The sequence below is a fragment of the Anarrhichthys ocellatus genome, unplaced genomic scaffold (assembly GCF_004355925.1).
Source record: "Anarrhichthys ocellatus isolate YVR2014 unplaced genomic scaffold, GSC_Weel_1.0 scaffold2, whole genome shotgun sequence".
NCBI lineage: Eukaryota > Metazoa > Chordata > Actinopteri > Perciformes > Anarhichadidae > Anarrhichthys > Anarrhichthys ocellatus.
Window position 1 is genome coordinate 7,375,558 of NW_022280032.1, and position 24,010 is coordinate 7,399,567.

General features: G+C 43.0%; 1 protein-coding gene across 2 annotated transcripts in view; it reads right to left on the reverse strand.

Moving 5' to 3' along the window:
• The window catches only part of LOC116389436 (cGMP-inhibited 3',5'-cyclic phosphodiesterase A), a 98,136-nt gene that overhangs the window by 28,205 nt on the left and 45,921 nt on the right, over positions 1 to 24,010 (reverse strand). For both annotated transcript variants that reach the window (XM_031858129.1, XM_031858121.1), the window contains exon 2: positions 904 to 954. In XM_031858129.1, coding sequence (XP_031713989.1) covers positions 904 to 954 — 51 coding nt within the window. The remainder of the gene's footprint in view (positions 1 to 903; positions 955 to 24,010) is intronic.

Consider the following 24,010-nt stretch of genomic DNA (forward strand, 5'->3'; position numbering starts at 1 on the left):
CACTGAGTCTAAATGGCAGCTTAGGGAATGCATCAATCAAGAAATATGTGCTTGCCTACAGCACTAACCCCACATAACAAATTGATATGAGCCTTGGACAATATTTCAAAAGGGTAACATGCTATTTGAAAATGTCTCCACTCAAAGAGGATCATATTGTAAGGCTGATCTGGGAACAGATATACCGCTATATGAGACTTAGCATCTCTAGGAAATTACAGTGTGTAATTTGATTTCAAGGCCAATCCTGCGCTGCACAGTTACGAACGCTATTCATAAAAAATGCCCCAATTCACCCCCCAACCACAACTTTTTATTGCTACCCCAGCATAAAGTGTCAGCACGAATGCATTGTCTATTCATTTCTAAAGGATATCCTCCTGATAGCAGAACATACTGTATATGGCCATGTCAACACCAAGGGCAATGTTTGTTCTTCATGTACTCCAGAGCGCTGCCCTGTGGCACCTCAACACACCAATCCCCAAACACGCACACACATTCTCACCCCCCAAAGATGGAAAACGGTAATCTCCAGGATGTGTTTGTGTGTGTCTGCCCTCTACGAGCTGTGCCACCTGAGTCCCTCTAGTTTCAATTCCCTGGCCTTTAATGGCTTGTGCAGCACCTTCCAGCTACATCACAGACCTGCGTCCTTTAGACTAAAAGAGTACAAGGACTCTGGTGGGAAGTGACACCTCTGGACATGCTGTTTAACCAGGGCTGAAATGAGTGGGTGAACGGGCCTGTTAGTGGTGGGATTTCTGCTATTTGCGTCATTTAAAAGGTGGGTGTAGGCGAGTGACAGAGATGAGGGAACTAGTTCCTGTGTGTGTTTTCCTGTCAGCTGTTAAACATCATTGTTATTCCTAGTGTGTCTCTTTTTGTGTGGACAGTGCTAACCTGTGATCCCCGGGAGCCTCTCTTGTGGTCCCAATCCGAACGGGGGAGCATCTGTGGGAAAAGAGAGACATGTTCAAACCACAGTCATGAACATCCTGTTCCTGTTTGCGTCCTACAGCAGAACTTCTGCACAAAGGCAACACCATAGTTGAGATTTACTGTGCTGGAGTGAAAAAGAGGAGGAGCAGGGATGGTGATGAAGTGTGGGGGGGGGGGGGGGGGGGAAATGCTCGTAAATGCAAAAATGGGTTTTGTCTATTTTGTTTCACTTTCCATTAAGCGCAGATGTCTAATGCAATTTCACAGTCAGGTTCGGTTTACTTTAGCTCCTATTCGCTGCCTAAGGGTCTGGTGGGGGCTGAATCTTTTTACGCTGTCTAATTACCAGCCACTGTGTCCTCCCACAGGCCTCGTAAACCCGTTTTCCACTTTCTTGGGAGTCACCGAATGCATCAGTGCAGCTCTGTCACTGGTTTTTGGTGAGCACGTTGCAGGAGAGCCAAGTCAACATTACCCCCCCCCCCCAATGTTCGGGCTTTCTGCCCCAGAACTGAGAAGCCCTGAGAAACCCAGCATGTCGCTGTGACAAATTGCGGCTGCACACACTGAGGCAAGGGGCTCAGCATAAGAGCCAAATTGATAATTCAGGTGTAATTTACTGTGTCAGAGGAGGTCATTGAGTTGTGTCATGCTGTGAGAGAAAACATTAGGAAAAAATTGGTTTTCGGTCGCCTGTGCCACTGGTCCGTCTGGACAGAAGTGTTGTTTTGTGGCGTGTTTTTCAACAGTGCTGCTTAGTTCTAAACAAATTGCTCCTGTTGCCAGGAGATAATCAGTTCGGTCTTGTGTTTGCGTGACTGAGTATGTGTGTGTGTGTGCATCTCTGTGTCTGTCCACAGCTAATCTTGCATACTGTTGGACCAAAAGTGACTCACACTTTCTCAAAACACCTTTTATTTGATACTGCATTACTCTGCAGCCCCTACCTGGGCAGGTGAGGTGAGACAAGGCAAGTGAGACACAGTGAGAAAAGCACTTTGCCCACTTTTATTGTTTTGGACGGTGTATTTGGCTATCAGCTAACAGCTAACATGACTACACACGCAGCTAACTGCATCGCCGCCGCTCAGCCACTGCTCTGCAGCCGGAAACACCGTTATCTCATGCCTTTTATTGGGCATCATCCTCACATTTACACGTGCATTGTCAGAAAAAAATAGATTTGAAGCCTCAATAAATGCTTCAAGTCACAGTTACGTCTGTGAGACGGAGCGGAGACGAGCACCTGAACAGAGCCGGTGCAGACATCTGCATAGATTAAAATGAGAGCTTAGCCAAATATGGGTTGTCTTCATTCAATCAAACATTACAGCAGTGGCCGTTGCAGACACACCGGGTAGAGTCTGCACTCTACTGAGCGCACCTTTGTAGTTATAAGATATTTTCGTTTGTACATTTAAAAAAAATAAAGGTATATTTGAATGTATATTGATCGGTCGCAGTAAGAATTTTATTGAGAATCACGGTCCTGAAAATCAATTTTGCTAATGGCTCCACAAAACGCTGGTGACCCTGACAGTAAGTAAACAAGGGCAGCATCATTACAATCACACACAACACAATGCACATCCATTCATGAAGCACAACGGCTTTACCACAGTTTGACATTAAGGATCTTCTTTTATTTAAATGCAATATGAGGGAGTTGCCCTTTCTCAACATATTCTTCACTCATGCTCCATTTTCTAGCCCAAGGACTGCAGCTATGAAGAGCCTGGTTTCTTCTATCATAAGCATGATTATATCTGTGAGTCACTTTAAAGCTCCGTCAAGCGTGTGTGTACCTTCTCATGCATTAATATAACCATACTCGATAAAAAAGGAAGTCAAACAGGCAATCATCTGTGTGAAAGGCCCACATATGAGATGTAAATTACTGTGAATGATAATATTAGCCATCCAGTGAGCTGTTTGTCTTGTTTTACTGCTCTGACGACGGGGTTTCGCTTTTAAAGTATAGGAGTTGGCAGCAGCTCCTCTATGGTCACGGCTGAGTCCGGCTCCATTAGAAGGTCTTAGTATCAGTGAGGCTCTCCAGGCGCACACACATAAACAGCCTATTCGGTCTTGCAGTCTTATGTAACCCACCCTTTCATCTCCATGCTCTGAGAGACAGACCCAGACTACACAGAAGTCTACATGCAGCCTTTGATGTGCCAAAACAAAAGAAACACACAAAATCAAAGCTGAGCATAGAATTTGAGCGCCGCAGATCGCCTCTTGCACAGAGTGACTTTACAGGCCACAGTGGAGTTAATTTCCTCTGAGACTGGCTCAAAACATTTCATCAACAAATACATGTGGATGGTGTGCTACTCACTTACTAAACCAAACAGTGGATGCAGTCTGGTGCCACTGTGTTTGAATGTTCTTTACCAGTGCTGGAAGATCAGTAAACAAAGGTTTTGGTGTTAGTGCTTCCAGCCTTCAAATCACCGGTGTCATAACAAACAAGAAAAGACAAATCTATTTTTCAAAGACAAAAAGCAGAAATTTCCATCACAAGAGTCAAAAGAAGCCCAGCAAAACCAGATAATAACCTCACGGAGGCTGAATTGTACACTGCCAATAAAAGAGCAAAGAAAAATATGACGATACAAAGAGGATATACGTCTTCTTTTCCAGCTAGTTAATGCTTTCCAAACAAGAATAAACATTGATAAGAAACAAGAAAAACTAGAGACCATCATCCGCCGACCTTGTTACCACAACCATCTTCACACTTGGCCTTCCTTTTGATCTCAGCTACACACCTATAAAGCTCCGTGACTGCATCTTGCACTTGTGACACTATCACGTTGATCAAATCTGTCCACAGACAGAGAGACATGAATATAGACACCTGGTAAAGTAGTTCCTGCTACAGTAGGTGTCTCCATGACCATATTTTACCATGATGACACACACACACACACACACACACACACACACACACACACACACACACCCAAACACACACACACACACACACTCAGACTCAGACTCACAAGATGAAAACAATACCAGCCACATGCTGTCGCGGCTGGTAACAAAAAGACTTGTTCAAACTTTATTACCTTGTTTTGCTTCAGGAGAACGAAGATTATACCTAAAACATATGACAGTTCACTGCCAATATTATGTCTAAAGAGGTAAAACCACACATGAATGATTTCTTAGAGATCTCCTGGTTTTTCATGGACACCCTCCAGGCAGCACAACACAGCCGAAGCAGTAAAATTTCCAAATGGATTTGTTTTTGTCCTAAAGCTCCAGTGCACCTACTGGGAAAAATAACAACTTTGTAGAAGTTATGCCCTTTGTTTCACCCTCTGCTAGATTCATTACCGCCCCATAACTCAGGTCGAGCAGTGGCTTTCACTTACAGCAAATACTGGTGATTTATAAGAGACTGAAACCAGTCTTCAAGAGAAAAACATGCGTTGCGTCTTTGAAAGTGGAAGTACGTCTTTCAATCACGGCGCGATAGCTACCAGAGTAACACGACACACTCAATAAGGTCGAAGGCATTTTAATGGAACTCTGGCTCCATTCTGAATGCATTCTGAAGATTTGCTGTACTTTCATGATCCAGAGTGATACTAGAAAGAAACAAACAAACAAGAGAAAGCAATTATAATGGTGTAGTTCACCTTCGTCAAGGTGCAGCCAATAAACTAAATTGAAAATGATAAAATCATACTGAGCTCATGTGAGCCCTCATCTGCACCACTGGTCATGTTTGAAATGTGCCAATTTGAATTAAATTCAAACTGGATGTTATTTAACACAGATGAAAAGCCATAAGGATTCTAATATTGTCAGCATTAAGGTTTGGTCCCTTTTTTTCCGATAGGTTTGGCCTAGTTTGGATTCATATTACCTCTTGGAGTGTCAAGACGGGAAGTTTGAACTATTTTTCCATTGCTTTTACGACTTGCTAACTAGATTTCACACACTTGTATTCTCCCAATTTACAACTGCAGAGGAACCCTCAAGGGTTCAAACTTCAACAACACTGTGTCTTTCCAGGAACAACGTCCCATTTACTGTGGAATAGCCCAAAGACCTCACTGTCAATAGTTTTCTTTGGAACCGTTTTCTGCTTTTGAAGTCTTCACACACAGAGTTACCGAGACATTGGTCCTTAAAGAGATGTTGCTGTTGAACTTTCAGAGATTTATATCTTTAAACACTGACAAATTTAACTAGTATATTCTGCATGGCTACATACCATTAAAAGTATGAAACTACTTCCTTTTTTTAATTTGGATTAACTGACTTCTTGAGGGAGACTCCAGTCTGAGCAAGTTACCAAATAAAGTGAGTGTTTTCCAAATGTTAGTCTTTTTAGTGCAAAATTCCCTCTTTATTTTAACTCGGATGGTTTCATTGCTAAGCTGAGGCAGAAGGATTCTTCCTGTAGTTACACATAGGTTTTTTTACAGAAACAAAACGATGACAAATAACCTTCACAAGGACAAAGATACAGACTGGATTCAGACTGAAAACCTCATATTAGTTTGGGTGATTTTTTGTCTTTTTGCCCAAACAAGGACTGTCCCTTGTCCCAAATTTCTTACGGTGTGTTCACTCTGATGGAATCGCATAAGGAGAAGAGGGATGTTTACAGATTTAGATTATAACCTGTGTCATGACAAGAAGTCCTGTCTTTTACTGTCAAGCTTGATGCGAGTTTGTTTAGATTTTAGGCACAAAGGAAAATAATGAAAAGGGCACTCCTAAGTACAGTAGATGATATAAAAACTGTCACACATACAAAGAAAGCAGCCAGCCAAAATATACCCTTTTCCCTCTGAAAATGAGCTGCACTCTCATGACTCAAAATGAAATAGTGCCAGGCGAGTAAACTCCCAGCCTTCCTCTCACCCAGAGTGTTAAGAGGGCAGCAGTGTGGATGCCAGTATGCAGCCATGCCCTGTCCACCACCATGGCTCCGAGCCACGGCCCACAGCAAGCTGCCGTGCCTCTGAGGTGCTGGGTAAACACCACAGTGTCAAAGCACAAACAAACTACTGGAATATGCTTGTTGTTTGACTTGCTCCCACCAGAGAACCACTTCCCTATAAGTGTGAAGTGGCGGACAGCAACCCATAGTGGAGCTCCACTTTCACACCGATGGTTCTGAAGCCTCGCAATGAGTCTGACCCGCTGTCATCGACTTACTACCGAGTACCTTTCTAAATGCGTGGAAAGGGAACCGGAAACTGCTTCTTCCTAATATAGCTCAGTGCATGATAACTGCTAGCAGTGTTTCTTAATCATTCATTCATGAACGGGCTTTCATTCTTCTCTGCCTCCCTCTTTCTTTCTCCGCCTCCCGCGTCCTACTTCGACCCTCGTTACTGGCTTCATATGAGTGGAGTTGATGTGTGTCTACTTGGATCTTCAGTAGCTGTGCTAGCTTGTTAGTGAACTGGATTCACTCTGGGACCCAAATGCAGTGTCAATTGAGGACATGGTTACAATAAGTACCAACTAAAGATCTCCTGGTTGAGGGAAGGGATGAAGAAAGAGAGAGAGTGCTGATCTTACAGTATGGTTGGGTTAATTAATGGCCAGCAGATCAGTCAGCAGGATTTCCAATCAGCTTCACCCAAGGGGTTTAATGCACCACCTCTCTTGTCCAATTAAACTCACTGTGCTCTAACTTACAATCAGGTCTGCAAAGTCATGAATTCACACATGTGCCTACTTACATAAGTGCACACACACGCATGCACTCAGACTGACACTCGCTGCCTCGAGGTCTCGAATATTTTCTTACTTATTCCTCCTTTGTTCTTTTATCACTGCTCTCTGTCTAAGATATTCTGACATCTGCAATGCTTGACTCAGACATCCCCGCACTCACTTTCATTCCAGCAGACAAAAAGAAACTAGGTCAGATTCAACTAAGTCTCACTATAGGAAGGCTTCAGAAATGACAGCGGCTTAGCTGTAGGACACCATCAAAGCAACAATCAAAGATCCTTGTACTCACTTTCATGGTTGTTAGAGCCACAGTAAACTCTGTCTTGCTCATCACAGCTCTGAGAGTGAGCTGTAATCTTCTTTTGCACCCACAGGTGGAGGTATTCTCATGATGAGTGCCATATAGCACCCTTTCGGAAACTGTCCTTTTTGTTTTAATACAGTTTTTTTTACAGAATCATGACAATGTATAATTACAGGATATCCCTTCTAATGAAATATGTTTTTCTGCCCCAGTTGGAGAAACTTATGTAGTATAATAGTGTACATTAATGTTTAACATCTCCATTAATTGCTACCTAAGCTTTGAGTGCAGGAATCTTTGATAATTGGACCCTCTGGTCTACCATGGTGTTCTTCATTCATTTCTTTCTCTGAGGTGTAGACAGATACAGATTTTCTTTATAACTGTCAGCCCTTCAGATATCTGAATTTAGCATTTGGACTCCAGAAACAGCTACATACATTTCACTGAGATCATAACAAGCTAGACTTTTGATCCATAATGTAGGTACTTTCCCTGTCTTGAATTTTCACTAAATAAACTATCATCCTCCTTGAAAAACTCTCGTCATAAGCTGTTCTGAAGTTAATTGGACACGAGGCAATAGTAATGCTATGAGGCAAAAGGAAAGAAGACATTAAGTGCTATGAATTAATAGGGGTGGGTATTTTCCCCGTACACTATACACTGCAGGAAAAGAGTGTGGAAAGACTCAAGTACAGGCAGACACACATTTGTGACACAAACGGCCTGGCTCCTTGTCCAGGTGACTCCTTCTCCTCTGCCACATCCTCTTTGAGCACGGCAGCAGTCCGCCGGGAGGACACTTAAAATAAATAAATAAATAATTTAATAAATCCTTCAGTGCCTGCATGCTGTGGGTAGAGTATGGAGAGTCATTCCTATTCAAGCTGGCTAATGTTTTACAGGTTTTACCGCGGGGGTCAGTCATCGTGGGTCATTTGCGTCATCGCTGGAGGGAAGGGAACTATTGAGGTGGGCTGCCAAAGCGGAGCGGGCCATGTGCAGGGAATGAGGAACACACTTGTTTGAATGCAAAGATTAGCAACACACTCACACCTAAAAGCTGTTTGGCATCCACACACTCTCACATTCTCTGTCTCATGCACCAGCCTGCAAAGCAAACATGCACGCTTAATGAGAAAAACCACGATTGCATGTGCATTAACAATGCTCACATGCATACATATGATTCCATGATATAGTTCACACACCAGAACTGCATTTGCACTCTGTTTAGCCCTCCCATACTCTTCACACTTTCTTACTCAGACTCCGCTAATTTCAGAAGTGGGACTGATGGGATTTGTCTTTGCGTTTCCTGGGAGAGACTTAGTCTGATCCTAGAAAAAACCCAGTGTCTGAGGCTCTACCAGAGATAGATCTGTCAGTCTCCAAGGGTGAAAGCACCAGCCACAAGGATGACGTGGCCCAGAGAAAACCTCTCTGGGAGTACCCCATATTCTGACCTCGAAAATCATCAAACACGATGGCCTGAAATGTGCCAAAGACAAACCGAAAATCTCCTATTAAACTAAACTAAAACTATGTTTTAAAGTCTCATCCATGAAAATGATTAAAAAGAATAATCTTTTATTCTTTTGTAATATTATTTGTGTACACGCTGCTTTTCCTAGCTCATGAGCTCTGACCGACTCCTCCTCGAGGTTCCCAGCTTCGCACATTCAACTTGGTTAGAAAGGGGGGATCTGGCTGGGAAGACCTGGCAGCCCACCTCAAAACAGCATGCCAATGCCATTAGTGTATAATAGTCCAGTCAGGATTACTGCTGGGGCCTGGAAAGCTGAGAAGGGAACACAGCACTCACTAGTTTGTTTGTTTTACAGGCCTCTGCTCTGTTCAGTCTGCAAGGTGCCAGTAGGCTTTGTGTGGTTTAATTCACAGTTGCTACACACTGTGACAACACTAGTGGCTACTCTATGGCCACAGCACACTTGTTTCAAAAAGCTATGTCACAACAAATAGTTTGTGACGCTGCAATTCATTTACTAAATGCAAGCTAACTTTTCTTCCTCTGGAATATATTAAGGCTGCGCTGTCACTCATTCTGTGTTCAACACATTTCCCCAAAGGTGACTGCACCTGCTTGTTGATCGGCTAATTACACACCCATCAAGGGGACAACAGATTCTCTCTTATGTGTGTATCATTGGCCCGGCTACATGTTCATCCAAAAAGATGGACAGCATTGAGATAAAGAGTGCATTTCCCCATCATCCATCAACTCGGTGATTCAGCCTGTCAGCCTGCTTCAGCCACTTGGGTATTTTCCAGCTGAGCTTTCATTACAAAATGGAAATGGTAATATCGATTTATGTGTCTTCTTAAAGACTTTCTGTCACATTTATGAATTACATTATGAAAGGCCAGAGGATAAGGAGCGTAGGCTGATAAAAAAAAAAGGGTGAAGCCACATTTTACTGTATTTTGCTGCTCATTGGTCTTATTTAAGCAATGATAAATGGATGGATGTGAGCTGGTTTAGTGCACAGTGCAGGTCTCAGACAACAGGGCTGGGTGTTACAGTTCCACTGTAAAATGTTTTTATGAAGCCATAAGTCCAACTGGGACAGAAGGCAATATTTCTTTTGGAGGAGGCGACCTACGTCAAGAGGGGATTTTAAAGTTAATGAGCAGTTGAATAACAAAACAATTTGGACCTGATCTTGACATGAGAACTGAAGCAAACACACTGAACTTTTGAATTTAGTTAGTTTTGGCGCAATAGTGACATCTGAAATCTACTATATTTGATATTCAACCATTCTAGCTTCAGCATCTAACTTAATAATGCATTAATAATGCAGTTAGTAGGGAATGAGACTCTGAGAACAGAGTTCAGTCAACGGCAACATTATGAAAGCAGTATGGGAATTTGTGCATGCATGCCTCCAGTGCATACATTATTTCATCTTTTATTCACAGGCCTGACTCAGCTAGGTCTGTGTTCAGTTTTTTGTCTGTGCTCATCAGACCCCCACTATTTCAGCTGCACGTAGAACATTTACAATCCCATCAAGATTCCCACAGGACTCCAGTAAACAAACAGACAGCGACTGCCCGCTCAAGCATATGCCTTTAAATCACATCCCTACATCCTTTATAAATCACTGCTGTAAAAATATAAATGTACAATCAAGACAGCACCCATGTACTGACTGAGTACTGACTGACTCAAAGCCTGCGTGTGCATGCATGGAAGTGTGTGAATGCCAGCCGCTAATAAACAGCATGTGTACCTGTGTGCGAGCATAAATCTCTGCTTCCTCTTTTTGCAGGTGGACGGATTTGCATTACAGAGCCTGTTCCCCTTGAAGAGGCTAAGGTCAGCCCCATGGGCAGGTTTTCCACCATTAGCTTGTTAAACGCTTGCTTTGTCAGTGAAATTCTCAGAGGGGTCTATTTCCCCATGTAGAAGGAATGCATGGGGTCTGCGGGGACCATGAAGGTACGGGAGACCAAGAGACGGCCTTCTCTGACACACTCTGGCGGGCTTCTCTCGATGAGGCCAAACATAGAGCCATTTGGAATGGACCATCATGCTGATAGCCTTCCTAGAAACCTGGCTTAGAGTAAAGCAAACAGGGGGATAATATATAGGAGATGCTGGTTTGTCCTCTGGGGAAATAGGCTGCAGGCTCCATGAGTGAAAGGAAAGCCATCTTCTCTGATCACACCCTCGCTGGGGCCCCCAGACTCTTAGCAAGCACCACACAACATATACTATCGAAAAGCTCTCTGTCTCGCTCACCCAAGTGATGGATGATGTGATAATAACCAAAGATACAGTCGTAAAAATATGTTGTCACTGTGCCGTGCAGCGGTTATGCCTTTGGCAAATGTATATCAGGATGTATGGTTTCAGTAGAGCTCTACTGAAAAGTGACAACAGCTCTGTCACCGGACCACCCAGAGTGATTGTTCACGGGCCCGCTGTGGAGGCACACATATTTCAAAGCATATTTCTGCTGTTTACCTCCCCAACGTTGTGACATTGTTGCATTAATGAGCAAACTAATTGGCCCTATTTGCATCTGACATTACAATCTCCATATATGTTTTGTATTTACAATCCTAATCATCGTAGTAGCTAATAACTGTTGGTGTCGGATAAATGTAGTTCAGTAAAAAGTGCAATATTTCCCTTTTGAAATGTAGCCGAGATATGATGTGGCATAACCTTGAATTATTCAAGTAAATGCACTTTCTACAACTGTTGTCAGCAAATGACTGAGTTTGAATGCATGTTTGTGTGTTACAGTACATCTCTGTATCTATAAGAAAGTTGTTTTTTTGCGTGTTTACACTGCATGTCTGTAAGTTTATCTCCAAAAAATGTACAATAAACATTAATGATGTCCCTATACATATGTTTGTGCATGGCTCAGGTTTCAGGTCTGCGTGTGCATACAGACTTGTACAGTAATAGTGTCCATGTATGTATGTGTGCTCAGGATCTAGAACAGCATTAAGGCCAACCACAAGCTAGAAAAACATTGTTAAAAAACTTTGTTGGGCTGCTGTTCAAACATAGAAGGAATCCTAGTAAAAATACACAAAGCATTTGTTTCTTTTTTCAAAACATGGAGCAAAAACTCTCTTGAAGGAACACTTTGCTCCTGGGTCTTCTTGATCAGAGCCACAGGTGCCCCCCACACACACCCACACACACAAATCAGGCCAAACGGCTACTTGTGTTTACCTAGCCATGTGACTGAAGCTACGGTGCGTGCAGTGACGTCAGCTTACATTCCTCACATTCATCAGTCTCAGTTCTCACTGATACTGTCTCAGATGCTGCAGAACACAGGGAGCAGAGATCACATGTTATAAAAGCAGCAATCATTCACCGGGCCTGTGTTTGCTATATTTGCTTTCCTGATAAAATAAATAAGCACTGCGTTGTGTTTGCCATCTGTTTTCATAAGCAGTTGTGCGCTCATGAAAAGCTATTGCCTGAAATAGTCTTCCTGTTCCACTTAAAACACGGAATCCATAAATAATTGCAAAACTGCTGTCAGGAGATGGATAGAGGGAACAAACAACTCACTCCATAAATATGCATGAACGCTTCAGTTCTAAACTACAATATGTTTTGTTTGGTGTCGTGTCTGAGGCTTATTGTTAAATTAGTGCACAACAGTGGAAATGAGGAACTTATAATATAAGGTATGTGGGATAATGTATGATATGTGAATGAAACATTTGAATCTGTACTAAATCATTCACAATTAGTGTGAAATGTTATGTTATGTGTTTGATGTAATTTTGGTTGTTGGCTAAAAGGTTTAGCTTTGCACCATGTGCTCATAAAAACCCTGTCTCGGAATTATGTTTATATACATTTATTTTGCAACATTAAATATGTTTTTAAGGAAATTGCTCTTATTCCCTATTGCACTCGCAGCACTTAAGTGACAAGTGATAAGTGATATGTGACAGATGGTGGTTTTTGTTTAATACTGAAAAAGTCAACAGTGAGTTGAAGCACAAGACACAACGTGTTTACTTAAACGAGGAGTTGTGTAGCATTTCGGGGGATCTATTTGCAGAAATGGAATATAATATTCATAACTATGTTTTCATTGGGTTACACCTGAAACTAAGAATTGTTCTGTTTTCTTTAGCTTAGAATGAGCCCTTATCTACATTGGGAGCGGGGCATTTTCACTGTTGAGCTCACCATGTTGCACCGCCATGTTTCTATCAAGAGCATCTTTCTTTCGCTTGTCATAGTATGGGAACATGAGCCACAGAGAAAACTGTGGACTGCCGATGACCTTAAAGTAGTGTTTTTATGGTATGGATGGCCTCTGAGCAAGGCGAATGGCGTAAGCAAGGTGTTGCACTTGGCGGATCACGTTATCGCAGTCTTGCAAAGGGAGGAGTGAGCGGAGGGGTATTCAGTTGGTCGCATATGCGACCACACCGCTAAATGCAACAAAATTCTACACACTGTTCCTTTAACATCACACAAAAACCACAACTACACTTAAACAAAGGGATTTTGTTGCCAAATCCAAATCCACTCGGTTCACAGGATGCAAACCGGTCTTTGTAGCACCTCCTTTACCTCCTCTTTCCCAAAAAATTGCCAAATCGTAATCTATAACAAATGTGTGACATGGAAAGGTCATTTATTTTATTTGGTAATCTGTAGGTGTATGATATATGATCATGAACACAGGAAACAGCAGAGTTTGAGATGTTGTTGTTGTTTGGATAACAACATCTAATTCCCTTTCCTGACGTTTTTTCTCCTTCACAAAATGGTGGCATACTTTGCATTTGTTACTGAAAGCCACAAAAACTCTCACAGCAGAGACAGTTTAAGACAACACAACTTTAAAAGGGCTTCTCCATTCTTAGCCTATCCTAAACACTCCCCTCTGCAGCACAGCTGAGGAAACAATTTGCTGAGACCTTTGCCTTTCACATTCTGCTCTCCGCGACATGATCCAAAGACACCGCAGAACAGCGGGCTCATCTTGCTACCATCTGAAGAAGCAGAGAAAACATGATGGAGAGTGTGATGCAGGCTGCGGTTAACCTCACTCAGCCATTACACTGTCCAAATCCTCATTTGTTGTACTCTTAATTGGCCAATCAGTAACGGTGGCAGTACAATTAATCAAACAATGAAAAGAAAGATTAGTCCTGGTTTTAACATTGTGTTCAACAGAGGTTCACAACCCGTATTAGTCTGACAACATGGGTCTATAGCCTGAAGCTAGTGTGACTCCTCATCTGTAATTGCTGTAATTGCACTTTCCGTAGACCATGTAAAAGCAGAAACAAATAATGTCTGCTGCAACTCCGGATAAATGATGACCATCAGCCAGGATTGTTTCCACAATCCTGGCTCGAAAATGCCCAATTGGAAAGGATAATCTAGTATAATGGGAAGTAGTTCAATTAATTAGGGAGGTAGACTAGAAGAGAGGAATCATAAAACTGAGCCATAAACAGTTACAACGGCACGGTTGATAAGGCTGTACTGTGCAAGACTTGTAAATACAAAATGGCCACCTTGGAGTTAAAAACTGTGAAAATTTGGTCAAATGGTTATTTTTTTTCCATCTAAAAAAAATCTGCATGTGTATTATCTGCGTGTGTGCATTAATCTAATGGAAAACAGACCCCAAACAGAATTACTTCTCCCCATATAACCTGATTAGTACAACTGCCTGAAGCAGATGGATCTGTGCAGACAACCAGCGGGCATAAAGAGAAGGGGGGAACGGGGGAACGGGGTGTGGACGGAGGGGTCTCAGATCTGGCCGTCACTGCCCCTGTCACACTGAAGAACACTGGAGGAATAAACTGGAGACAGATCTCGCCCGACCTGCACCCACATCAAAAACATTTGCTGTCAGTGATTACAACATTACAGAACTAATCACAGCAACAATAATGAGCTGTCAGCAGATGGAAGCCAATAGCTAAGTGACTCTTGTCAGGTCGAAGGGTGATTGTTTTAGTAGGACAGTGCATTCTCCATGTGTCACATTTCATTCCAATCTTTTTTACACTGTTATACCAACTGGCGGATTAACACTGATGGGCTCTGACGCGACAGCATTGCTGATGAGACGGGTTCACTTAAAGGAATAGTTCAGTATTTTGGAAAACACTTTGCTTTTTTCCCAGAGAATTTAATTAGAACCGCTTTCGTATATGTCCATTGAATATGAAGCTACAACTAGCTTAGCTTAGCATGAAGACTGGAAAATGTGTTCTTTGTATGGATTAAACAAATTAGATTTAACGTTAATTAATGAGTTAAAGAGATGCTGCAGACAAACAGAGCAAGGATAGCAGATTCACATGTTAACAGTCTTTATGCTAAGCTAAGCTAACTATTTTCAGGCTGTAGCTTCATATTTAACAGACGAACATAAGAGTTCTACTGATCTTTAGATCAATATCTTGGCAAGGAAGCAGATAACTGTATTTTCAAGAATGTCTAACTATTTCTTTGACAATTATTCCCCCACTTTTCAAACATTTTTGCAGTGGGAAAGTCCACCCTGCCCGGCTCTGACTCTCACCTTGTCCTCGTCCTTGGCTGGATTCGATCCTTCTGCTGAGCTGGCAATGCCACGCTACACTGTGCAAAACCAGGGGACCTGCGTTGGCAGAATGGACCTCGCCCCGGGCAATAACGCTCTCAACTGTGGCCCATTGGGTTACGGTTCGATAGTGCTCCCAGACTCTCAGGTCAAAACTCCAGTCACATGCACTTCACAACGCACTAATGCGTATGGCTCTGTCTGTTCCTGGGCCTCAGAAACAAGTCAAGGGCAAGTCAGCCAGAAACCCAGCCGTGACATCGGGGCTGAGCTGCAAGGCGGCACTTTTTTTATAGCCGTCATCTGGTAAGGCTGCCTTTCTGGCAAACTACACAGAATCACACACACTCATGCACTGCCCCTCATGTTTCCTCTGTCTGCCTCTTTTTCCTCTCTCAAACACACATCCACACATCTACAGGGACATTTTGCACACACGCATGCACCTGTGTCAGACGGCCTGTTTTCCACTGGAGTCTAATTGATTGGAAAATGAAGACGGACGCCTGTACGAGGCAAGCCCTGCTGAAGAGACACAAAGTCTATTACAGTGGTCCTGCTCCCGACCTAAACACATCACCCAGACAACCAGTCTGTCTTCATTGTTAGTCACCAATCACACTCCTGACTGGATGACTGACAGAGACGAGTATCCACATGACAGAGCGGCAGGGGCGGTAGATCACCGCTGGTTTGGGAGACAGCAATACCCCTTTCCTGAGCAGCGATACACCACTTTCAACAGGGGAAGGAAATGGGTTGAAAATAGGCCGTGTAATGCTTTCAGCCCCGGCTGCTCCGAGCAACGACAACAGACATAACACAGAGCCATTAACGGCTTCAATGTGTGAGTGTTTGACTATAGCCAGACAGACCGTCCGCTGCTAGCTACAGATCGAGGCGGCTGGCCTTATTATTGATATTTTGATGGTTTTCAGGCTGGGAAAAAGTAAGACTAACTCTGACGCTTTAAAAGCTTCAGCTGCACTTTGAATTACGGATGTACGATGGTTATTGGAATGGTGCATCCAAATGTTTCTGACTTAATGTGAAATCGGGGCTTAATACTATCTTTAAAAGTGGTTGCCACGCTGGCAATCAGCTTTGGTTGCCGTAACTGAAAATACGGTTGCCATTTTTGTTATATATTTAGTAATAGATACTCTGCAGTTATACGTCAGCTTATTAATGAAAATGTGAAGTAACAGAATAAAATCTTTACTACAGAAACTAGACAAAATTCTTGTATACCCTCAAGTCCTGGTATACAAAATATCAGTAGTACATGCTCTTCACAGAACCTTCAAAAATGAATCCAACAAGTCACTGGTTCCTTTTTCATCCATTCTTTCCCTTTCAAAATTTGTTTTTTCTGGACCTTTGTGCTTATTCCCTCCACAGATGGATTGGCCCTTCAGCATTGAAGTCATCTATACTTTCAGAGATGACCTCCATGACTGCTGAGTCTCCTCGCACATACAGCTGAAGAGACTAGGGTGCTGTCCCTGTTTTCTATGTGTTAAAAATGAGTTGCCCTGGTGAAACTCAATACAAACAAATTAACAGAGTGCAGCTAATAGATCTGTGCAGTCTAGCAAGTTATCATTTTTAACGGTGCTCCTTTTTTCTATTCAGTAATAAACTAGACCTGAACTTGCTATATTGTCCTCTGGCTCCTTGGGGGATGGCTGGAGCAGTATTAATCTTATGTAGGCACGGGTACACAAGGGAGTATGTTTCCTTTTCATCCGGGCCTGTCGTCTCATCAGAGCGAGGAACGAGAAAGGAAAAGGCAAAACTGTGAAGAGGAAGAGCCTGTAGAAAAGAGAGGGGTCGGCCGTTTGCTGGAATTCAACAGCGCATGAAAGGCAAGGAGAAAAACGAATACATCTGGCGTGGAAATAGGAGAGGTGGTTTGTCGGGCATGACAGAGTTTGGAGAAGAGAAGAAAGGAGCGGGGAAGGGAGAAGACGGAGAGTAAAATGGGGGCTAATCACAAAAGAGACAGAGCTGGGAGGCAAGAGGAGACAGAGGATGACTAAAATAGGGACAGTGAAGTGAGAGAGGGAGAGGCTCAGAGAGAGAGGCTCAGAGAGATGGACCATAATAAAAGTGGAAGGTAAAAAAGGAGAAAAGTGTGCCGCTCTAATCATACGAGCACATTGTGAAACTATAGATTAGGGGGAGGTGATTTTAGCTCGAGGAGTAATGTCTCCACCCGAAGCCGGAGCTTTGAGCGCACATAGGACGGGATGTAGGGAAGAAAAAAAAACAAAAAAACTAACGCACCTCCCCTGAGTGGTGAGCACTGTGTTGTCATGGAAACTGCTCTGACGTCAAAGCAGGCATTATGTGATTACTCATAGAGTCTGTTGAGGAGCGGGCCAATAAAACAGGGACCATTACTCACACACAGGGAGATGGCCAGAGCTCAGGTTACACACATACACACACACACACACACACACACACACACACACACACATACATACACTAGACACACAAATAAAAGCATATAGAAACACAGTTGTGTACACACACAAAGTACCAACTCATTCTAGCAGCTCCACCTTTAATGAAAAGCAGACCACTGATAAACTGCATGCACATTTTTACAATCCAGACACAGTGAATTGGTCACACTTTTACAAGGGCTCCTGATTTGGAATGCAAAACGTGCAAATTCACTGTTTGCTTGATAACGTTGGCGCTGAGGAATGAAGCGAAAACTTGAACACTCATCCCTTGGCACTAAAACCTCGACACGAGCGTCCTCGCGATGACTGCAGACCACAAGTCTGACTCTCCGTCTCGACAACGAGGAGTGCAAACACAACCTCGTCGGCACAACCAAGATATCACTGGCAGAATCTGCGTGTTCTGCATTCCACACACTCTGACCCATGTCTGACAAAGTACATCAAGCATGCACGCTGACATGTACACTATTGTGCATCACATCACATACACACACACACACACACACACCCACACACACACACATGCTCACTTCCTCTCGCCATCTCCCACACATTCTCCACTGGGAGTTAAAACACTGTTAGGGCTGATAAGGATCCAGGCAAACAGTGTGGATAAACAGTCACTCTGGTAATTAAGAACCACGGGCCTATCAGAGAAGACTATGCCGAGACAAACATGTGATCCAGACTCCATTACTGGGGCCGTACGCATTCCCACCAGAAAGACCATTAGGTGGGAATAGACAGACGGCGAGGGTCAACAGAACTCAAAAAGCCAGACTGGCTCCAGTAGGTTCAGCTGTCATCATATTAACTGTGTTTTCACCCTAAATGTCTACTGTGTGTCTCTGGTGTCGAGAGAAATAATGTTCTCTGATGCACAGTGCCCCAAATTTAAAGAGCTACACATGTATGATATCTTGATAAACAGCTACGTAAAGATCTGTTCGGACATGAAATACGTACTGCTGGAGAAAAGCAGTGAGTTGAAAAGTAATGAAATTAAGGGAGAAGAGTTTATCTCTGTTCTCTCGTATGTTGCGTCAATGATGGATTTTAAAACGTATTTCGCTGTTGAAAACTTATTAAATGACCATCATGGCATGGGATGCTCGGCTCCAACACAAAAAACTGCTGGTTAGTGTGGTTGTGACATTTTTATTGCTCTATCGTCCTGGACTGAGAAGAGAACAAAAAAAAAATCAACCAGTGTATAACATTGCTCTTAATAAGATGAACAAGCATATTTGAGGTCATCCACATCAGTGCTTCCAGTCAGATTTTTCACTGTTTTTTTAAGTGCAGTGCTTGTAATAAATGCAGAGATATTCACAGTTTTTTAAACGCTAAAATAAAAATAATGAGCTCCAATTATGAGCAAATGTCTTGCCAGGACATCAATACTATTCCAACTTTGAGTGTCATTTTACAGTAAAAACACATCAAATACTGCAAACTGAAGCCTCTCTTTGTAATGACACTCTTCCTTTTTTTTCAGATTAGCACTGATCAAAAGACACATTGCAACTGCAGCTCCAGTCAGAAGTATCTGTCTCTCTCTGTTTGTACGTGAAGTTACACAAGTGAGCTTCATCCAGTGTCAGTCTATCTTCCTCTGCAGTATCTGTATTTTCAACTGTCCTTAATGTGCATGACGCAAGTTCAGTTATTGCATTTGGCACAAGTGCTCCGTGTCACTTCTCTGCCACAAATGTGACTGAGCTCTGGCCAAAACCTGATATACTCTGCATCATCACTAATTTGGTTACAATGATACCATATCTGAGTTGATCTGATTACAAGCCCAGTAGCTCTCCCTCCCTCCGTCTGTCCCTGCAAAGTGTGTGAACGGGTCTTACTTGTGCAACTATCAACAGGCACACATGTACATATCCATGCATCATGGTGCATGTGAGTGTGTGTGCACCACGTGCGTGTGTGTGTGTGTGTGTGTGTGTGTATGTGCTGGAACAAGCTGCAGTCCACCTGGCAGGCCAGTGAACTTAATGAGTCTCGTATTCATGCAGCATGCACAGCCACATCCGCTGCCTGAGGCTCTGACCAGGTGCTCTGACACAACACACATTCAAACGAGCAGGATCCTCCCAGAGGGTTGTACCTCTCGTAATATCACCGTGACCAATAGCGTACCACCCAGAAGGAGCAGTTTTCTTTAGACCTTCGCTCTAATATCATGACCTCACCATAACTAACTTTTTAAAATGTTGGAGGCTCTACAAAAAAATGATTGTAAAAAGGGTGATTGAGTTACCTTTCCAAATGTAATTTATTACTGACTAACTTCTGAGAAGAATAACCACATTGCATACGATCGTGTTGCTTTCAACTGCAGTTATAATTGTAGCACTTCAAGTTAAATGGGCAATCTATTCCAATTTCATGGGAGTGAAATTATTTAAAGTACTCAAACTGCTACTACCAAGCTAACCCTATTCATGTGAAGTTATGCCAAATGTTGTGTGTCTATAATTGTTGAATCAGCGCCTTTATGTTTCTGGACACTCAGTTCAATGTTAAAATAACCAGATTTTCCCTTCAACAATAATGCATAGAAAATGTTGCATTCAAAAGTGTAACATTTCACATGGGTTACAAGATCAATATCAAATGCCGTTCAAGAGAAATTATTACATTATGATGAACCGATGTAGGAGGAGCCAAACATCTGCTCAGTTAAATACTGTAATATCACCATGTAACTCACTGCCCCACAAGAAGTCAAGTCAATTATATTTACAAACAAAACTGAGCTGAGAGACAAAAACCTTCCTTTCACCAGATGCCAGTGCAGTAACAAATATGTCACATAAAATATCTCAAATAAGATGTCATGCTCAGTAGATGAGAAAAAATAAACTCAATTATGAGCCATAAATACAATGCAAAGATCGTCATGTTTTATCCATTATACATTTAATAGGAACGTCTCTATGCACTCTGGTATGAAAACAGTGAGGAAAGTTCAGATATATGGGGGCAGAACAGTTGGCCCAGTAGGAAGTATCCTGGCCTGGGTCCATACATGGTCCAGTCAACTCAGACCTAGCAACACAAATATACTAATGAATCACAGCTGTAGCATCCAAAGACAAAGACTCCTCCTTACTTAACTTCCCAAAAAATCTCTACAAAATACTCCCTCACTCTCCTTTCTTCAATCACTCCTCTTCTCTCACTAAAGTCAAGTAGACCTGCACTCCAGGGAGCCATTTCAGCAGCCATTACAGTAGGGTGGATTTTTGCTGCAATAATAACTGTGTTGCTACTGATGAGGCCCTCTCGGAGTTCACTTTCTCCCACACCCTTTACTCATGAACAAATGTCAAACTCTTCAGGGCCTTTGATTCAAGGAGTGACCCTGGAGGAGATGAGTGTTAGAATATTTTGAGGCTCCAAATGTGAGAGAGTGAGGGTTTATTTGCAAGTCGCCGGGTAGCTGTCTGCTCCGACCTGCAGCCAGGCCCTGCGGATATCAACGACTTGGCCAGAGCAATGCTACAGTACCAGGGACGCGGTGAAGGGCACTACAGGACTTTGAAGTGATTGTGTCCAACATGCATCATCTCCCCTAATGTTTTCTCTCAAATGTGACCCCTGGTTCCTTTTCCTTTCCAGCAGCTGACCACCATATGTAAAAGGCCCGCACCGGTCCACTGAATCCCTGTCTAATGGGCTGCACAGATGCCACTTTCCTGGAACAATTACTCCTCTGTGTGTGTGTGTGTGTGTGTGTGTGCGTGCGTGTGCATCCCTGTCTTTCTCCGTGCAAACAGATTCGAAGGTTCCACACATTTCCCTCAATATGTTTCACCACTGTCTGGAAACAATGAACGGTGCTGGGTGAGAAGTGGGGAGGGGAGAAAAAGTGGAAGAATTGTGGAAAATGGCACGATGGGAGAAAGTGAAACACATAAGGGGGAAAGTTCTGCTGCTGTTTGGACAAGCGTTGTTGAGGGTAAGTAAAAAGGGAAGTACGTAAACTAACAGCAGGTCAGTCGTGAGGGGAGGAGAGAGCAGGACGAGAAGGAGAGAGCGAGGGCCGATTATTGACTCAATGGCAGAATCGAGGCTGTCGAGGGCTTTAGAGACACTGTTTGTGTAGTTTGGACTGGGCCTGGTAGAGCGTGCGGCGTGATGATGGAAATCTTACACTCACTCAAAACAAGCCCGCTGACCTTTTCATCTACCGGCCCCTGAATCAGTCTTAACATTCTGCCAATGTGGAAATGAATGAGTGCTTATTACATCTGCGGCAACATCACAGGCTCCGGCCTCTTTTTACGCAGGTGTGTGTGTGTGTGTGTGTTTCATGAATGTGTGTTTCATGAACGTTTTTACTTCTTTTGACATCCAAGCGCATTCCTGCCGTCAAGCAATAATATCGGCACATGTGAAATGAAGCACGGCTAATCTCTATAAGCATGAAATGTTGTCTGCTCTCAGCTCACTGTGCCTCAGCAACAGAGTACACAACGGCGAGGAACAAGGCGTGACGAGGAACGTAAAGACCTCAGTCACAGTAAATTTGGTTGCTTCTTGAAGGTGACCAATCTTCATTACCACTGACATTTCAGAACTAATGAGCTCATCATAGACAGCGTGAGCAGCATCTCACTGGAGGAGCCACCATTTTGTTTTCTGGACTTTGTCTGAATTCTGAACACATAGAAAAAGGTCCTGACCCGACGTCTGCCTGAAACGATAGAGCCTTTGACTTGTCCCTGGGGAATGAATAACAAATAGCCAAAAGGAGCTAGATTAAAAACTAAACAATATCAACATATAAATAGCACACAGCCAAGCGTATGGTTGAGAGCAATAGACTTTGACGTTTCCCTTTTCCATAGATCCGGGATATTCATCCGATTTTTCTCAGAAGTTAGGATGGGACTGCCAGCTGCGGCTTGGCAGAAAGTGCAAAAAATGCATTTTTTTTTTTGCAATTGATAAATGCTCTGACCCCATTACGGACAGAGAGACTTACATGCAACTAAGATGAAATCCAAACATATCTAGCAAAAGTGCTCCAAATGATTGTAAAGAAGGATTCGAGGGAAAATGCCCTGAAATGAGTTGTATAGAGAATACGTCAAACCTGTGATGTTCATACACAAATCACATGAACTCTCCGATGGCAGGCTGGACCGTTCAGCCCACGTATGCAACAAAGACAAAATTGCTGCAAGCATTGTGAACATAATTTATCCACAATTTGATTTAATCAACAGAAATTTGTCAAAAGCCAGAGTTTTTTCTCCTCATTACAACAAATTATAGAAAAGATCGGTCACACCACAAATTGTGACGTGGGTACCAGGTTTAGGAGGTGAATGTGATTAGATTAGATGAAACATTATCATCTCCCACAGGGGACTGAGTTCTGATCCACCTGGTGGCCCATGAAAAAACAATGAACTGACAAAAAAAAATTATAATAATAACAAAGTAGAATCTTTTCTAAATCCTGCAATATCATATTTTTTGCCCACTTGGGACAACAAGCTGTAAATACAGCAATTACATATTATCACCATTTAAATTTAAATGTTGAACATGTTTGCGAATGTTGCGTACATATTTTACACATTTATCTTTGTAAATAATTGGTTCTTTAAATGCTAAATGTTTACAACTCTATTTTTTTCAACATTACAGGTGTAAATGTCAGGTGCTTAATAAAAAGACTGGTCTCTGGCTGCAGAGCAGCGGCTGGGGGTTCGGCGTTGCACTCAGCTGTGTGAGCACTTGTAGCCCCTACTGGCCGGGGCTGGTGAAGATTAGTGAGCGAGGAGACAGCCGGCATCAATGCCAGTATAAAACGAGCAACAAAAGGTCTTTTGAGAAAGTATGAGCTACCGCAATAACGAGAGGCCCTTGAGCATGCAGGCATAACTGGCTACCCAAAATATTATGCAGTGTGCTGCAGCAGAAACGCACACACGAGAGCGATTGCATGATCCTCCTGGCGGAGATAATAAAGGGTGCAAAATAGCAGAGAGCTAAAGAGAGCCTATAGTCACACGTCAAAACTAAGTGACAGACCAGAAAGAAAGGCATTATGTAACGTCTGAAAGAGCAAGAGCGATGGCAGAGAGGAGGAGGAGGAGGAGATCGCCCCTGGCTGACAGGTAGTAGGAGCCAGTGGAGAACTAAACTAGCAGTTCTCTCTGGCCCGTCATCACCTTGTCTTCCCTTCATCCACCATTCATAACAGGAGCAATGTAGCTGAAAGGCATTAAGCTGCTTCTGGTTCCTTAGAACCCCTCTGAGACCCGTTTCATGAAAACCCACCTGTACGACCTAGATGACCCACTAACACCCTCTCTTTTGTCATGCTGTACCTCTTTTGCAAGCGCACACGCTGGCGGCGACACCAGTTATCGCCTGTGCACAACCACAAACCCAAATGAGGCCGTTGCTTCTTTTTCTGTGGCTGTTTTAATGGGACATAAAGG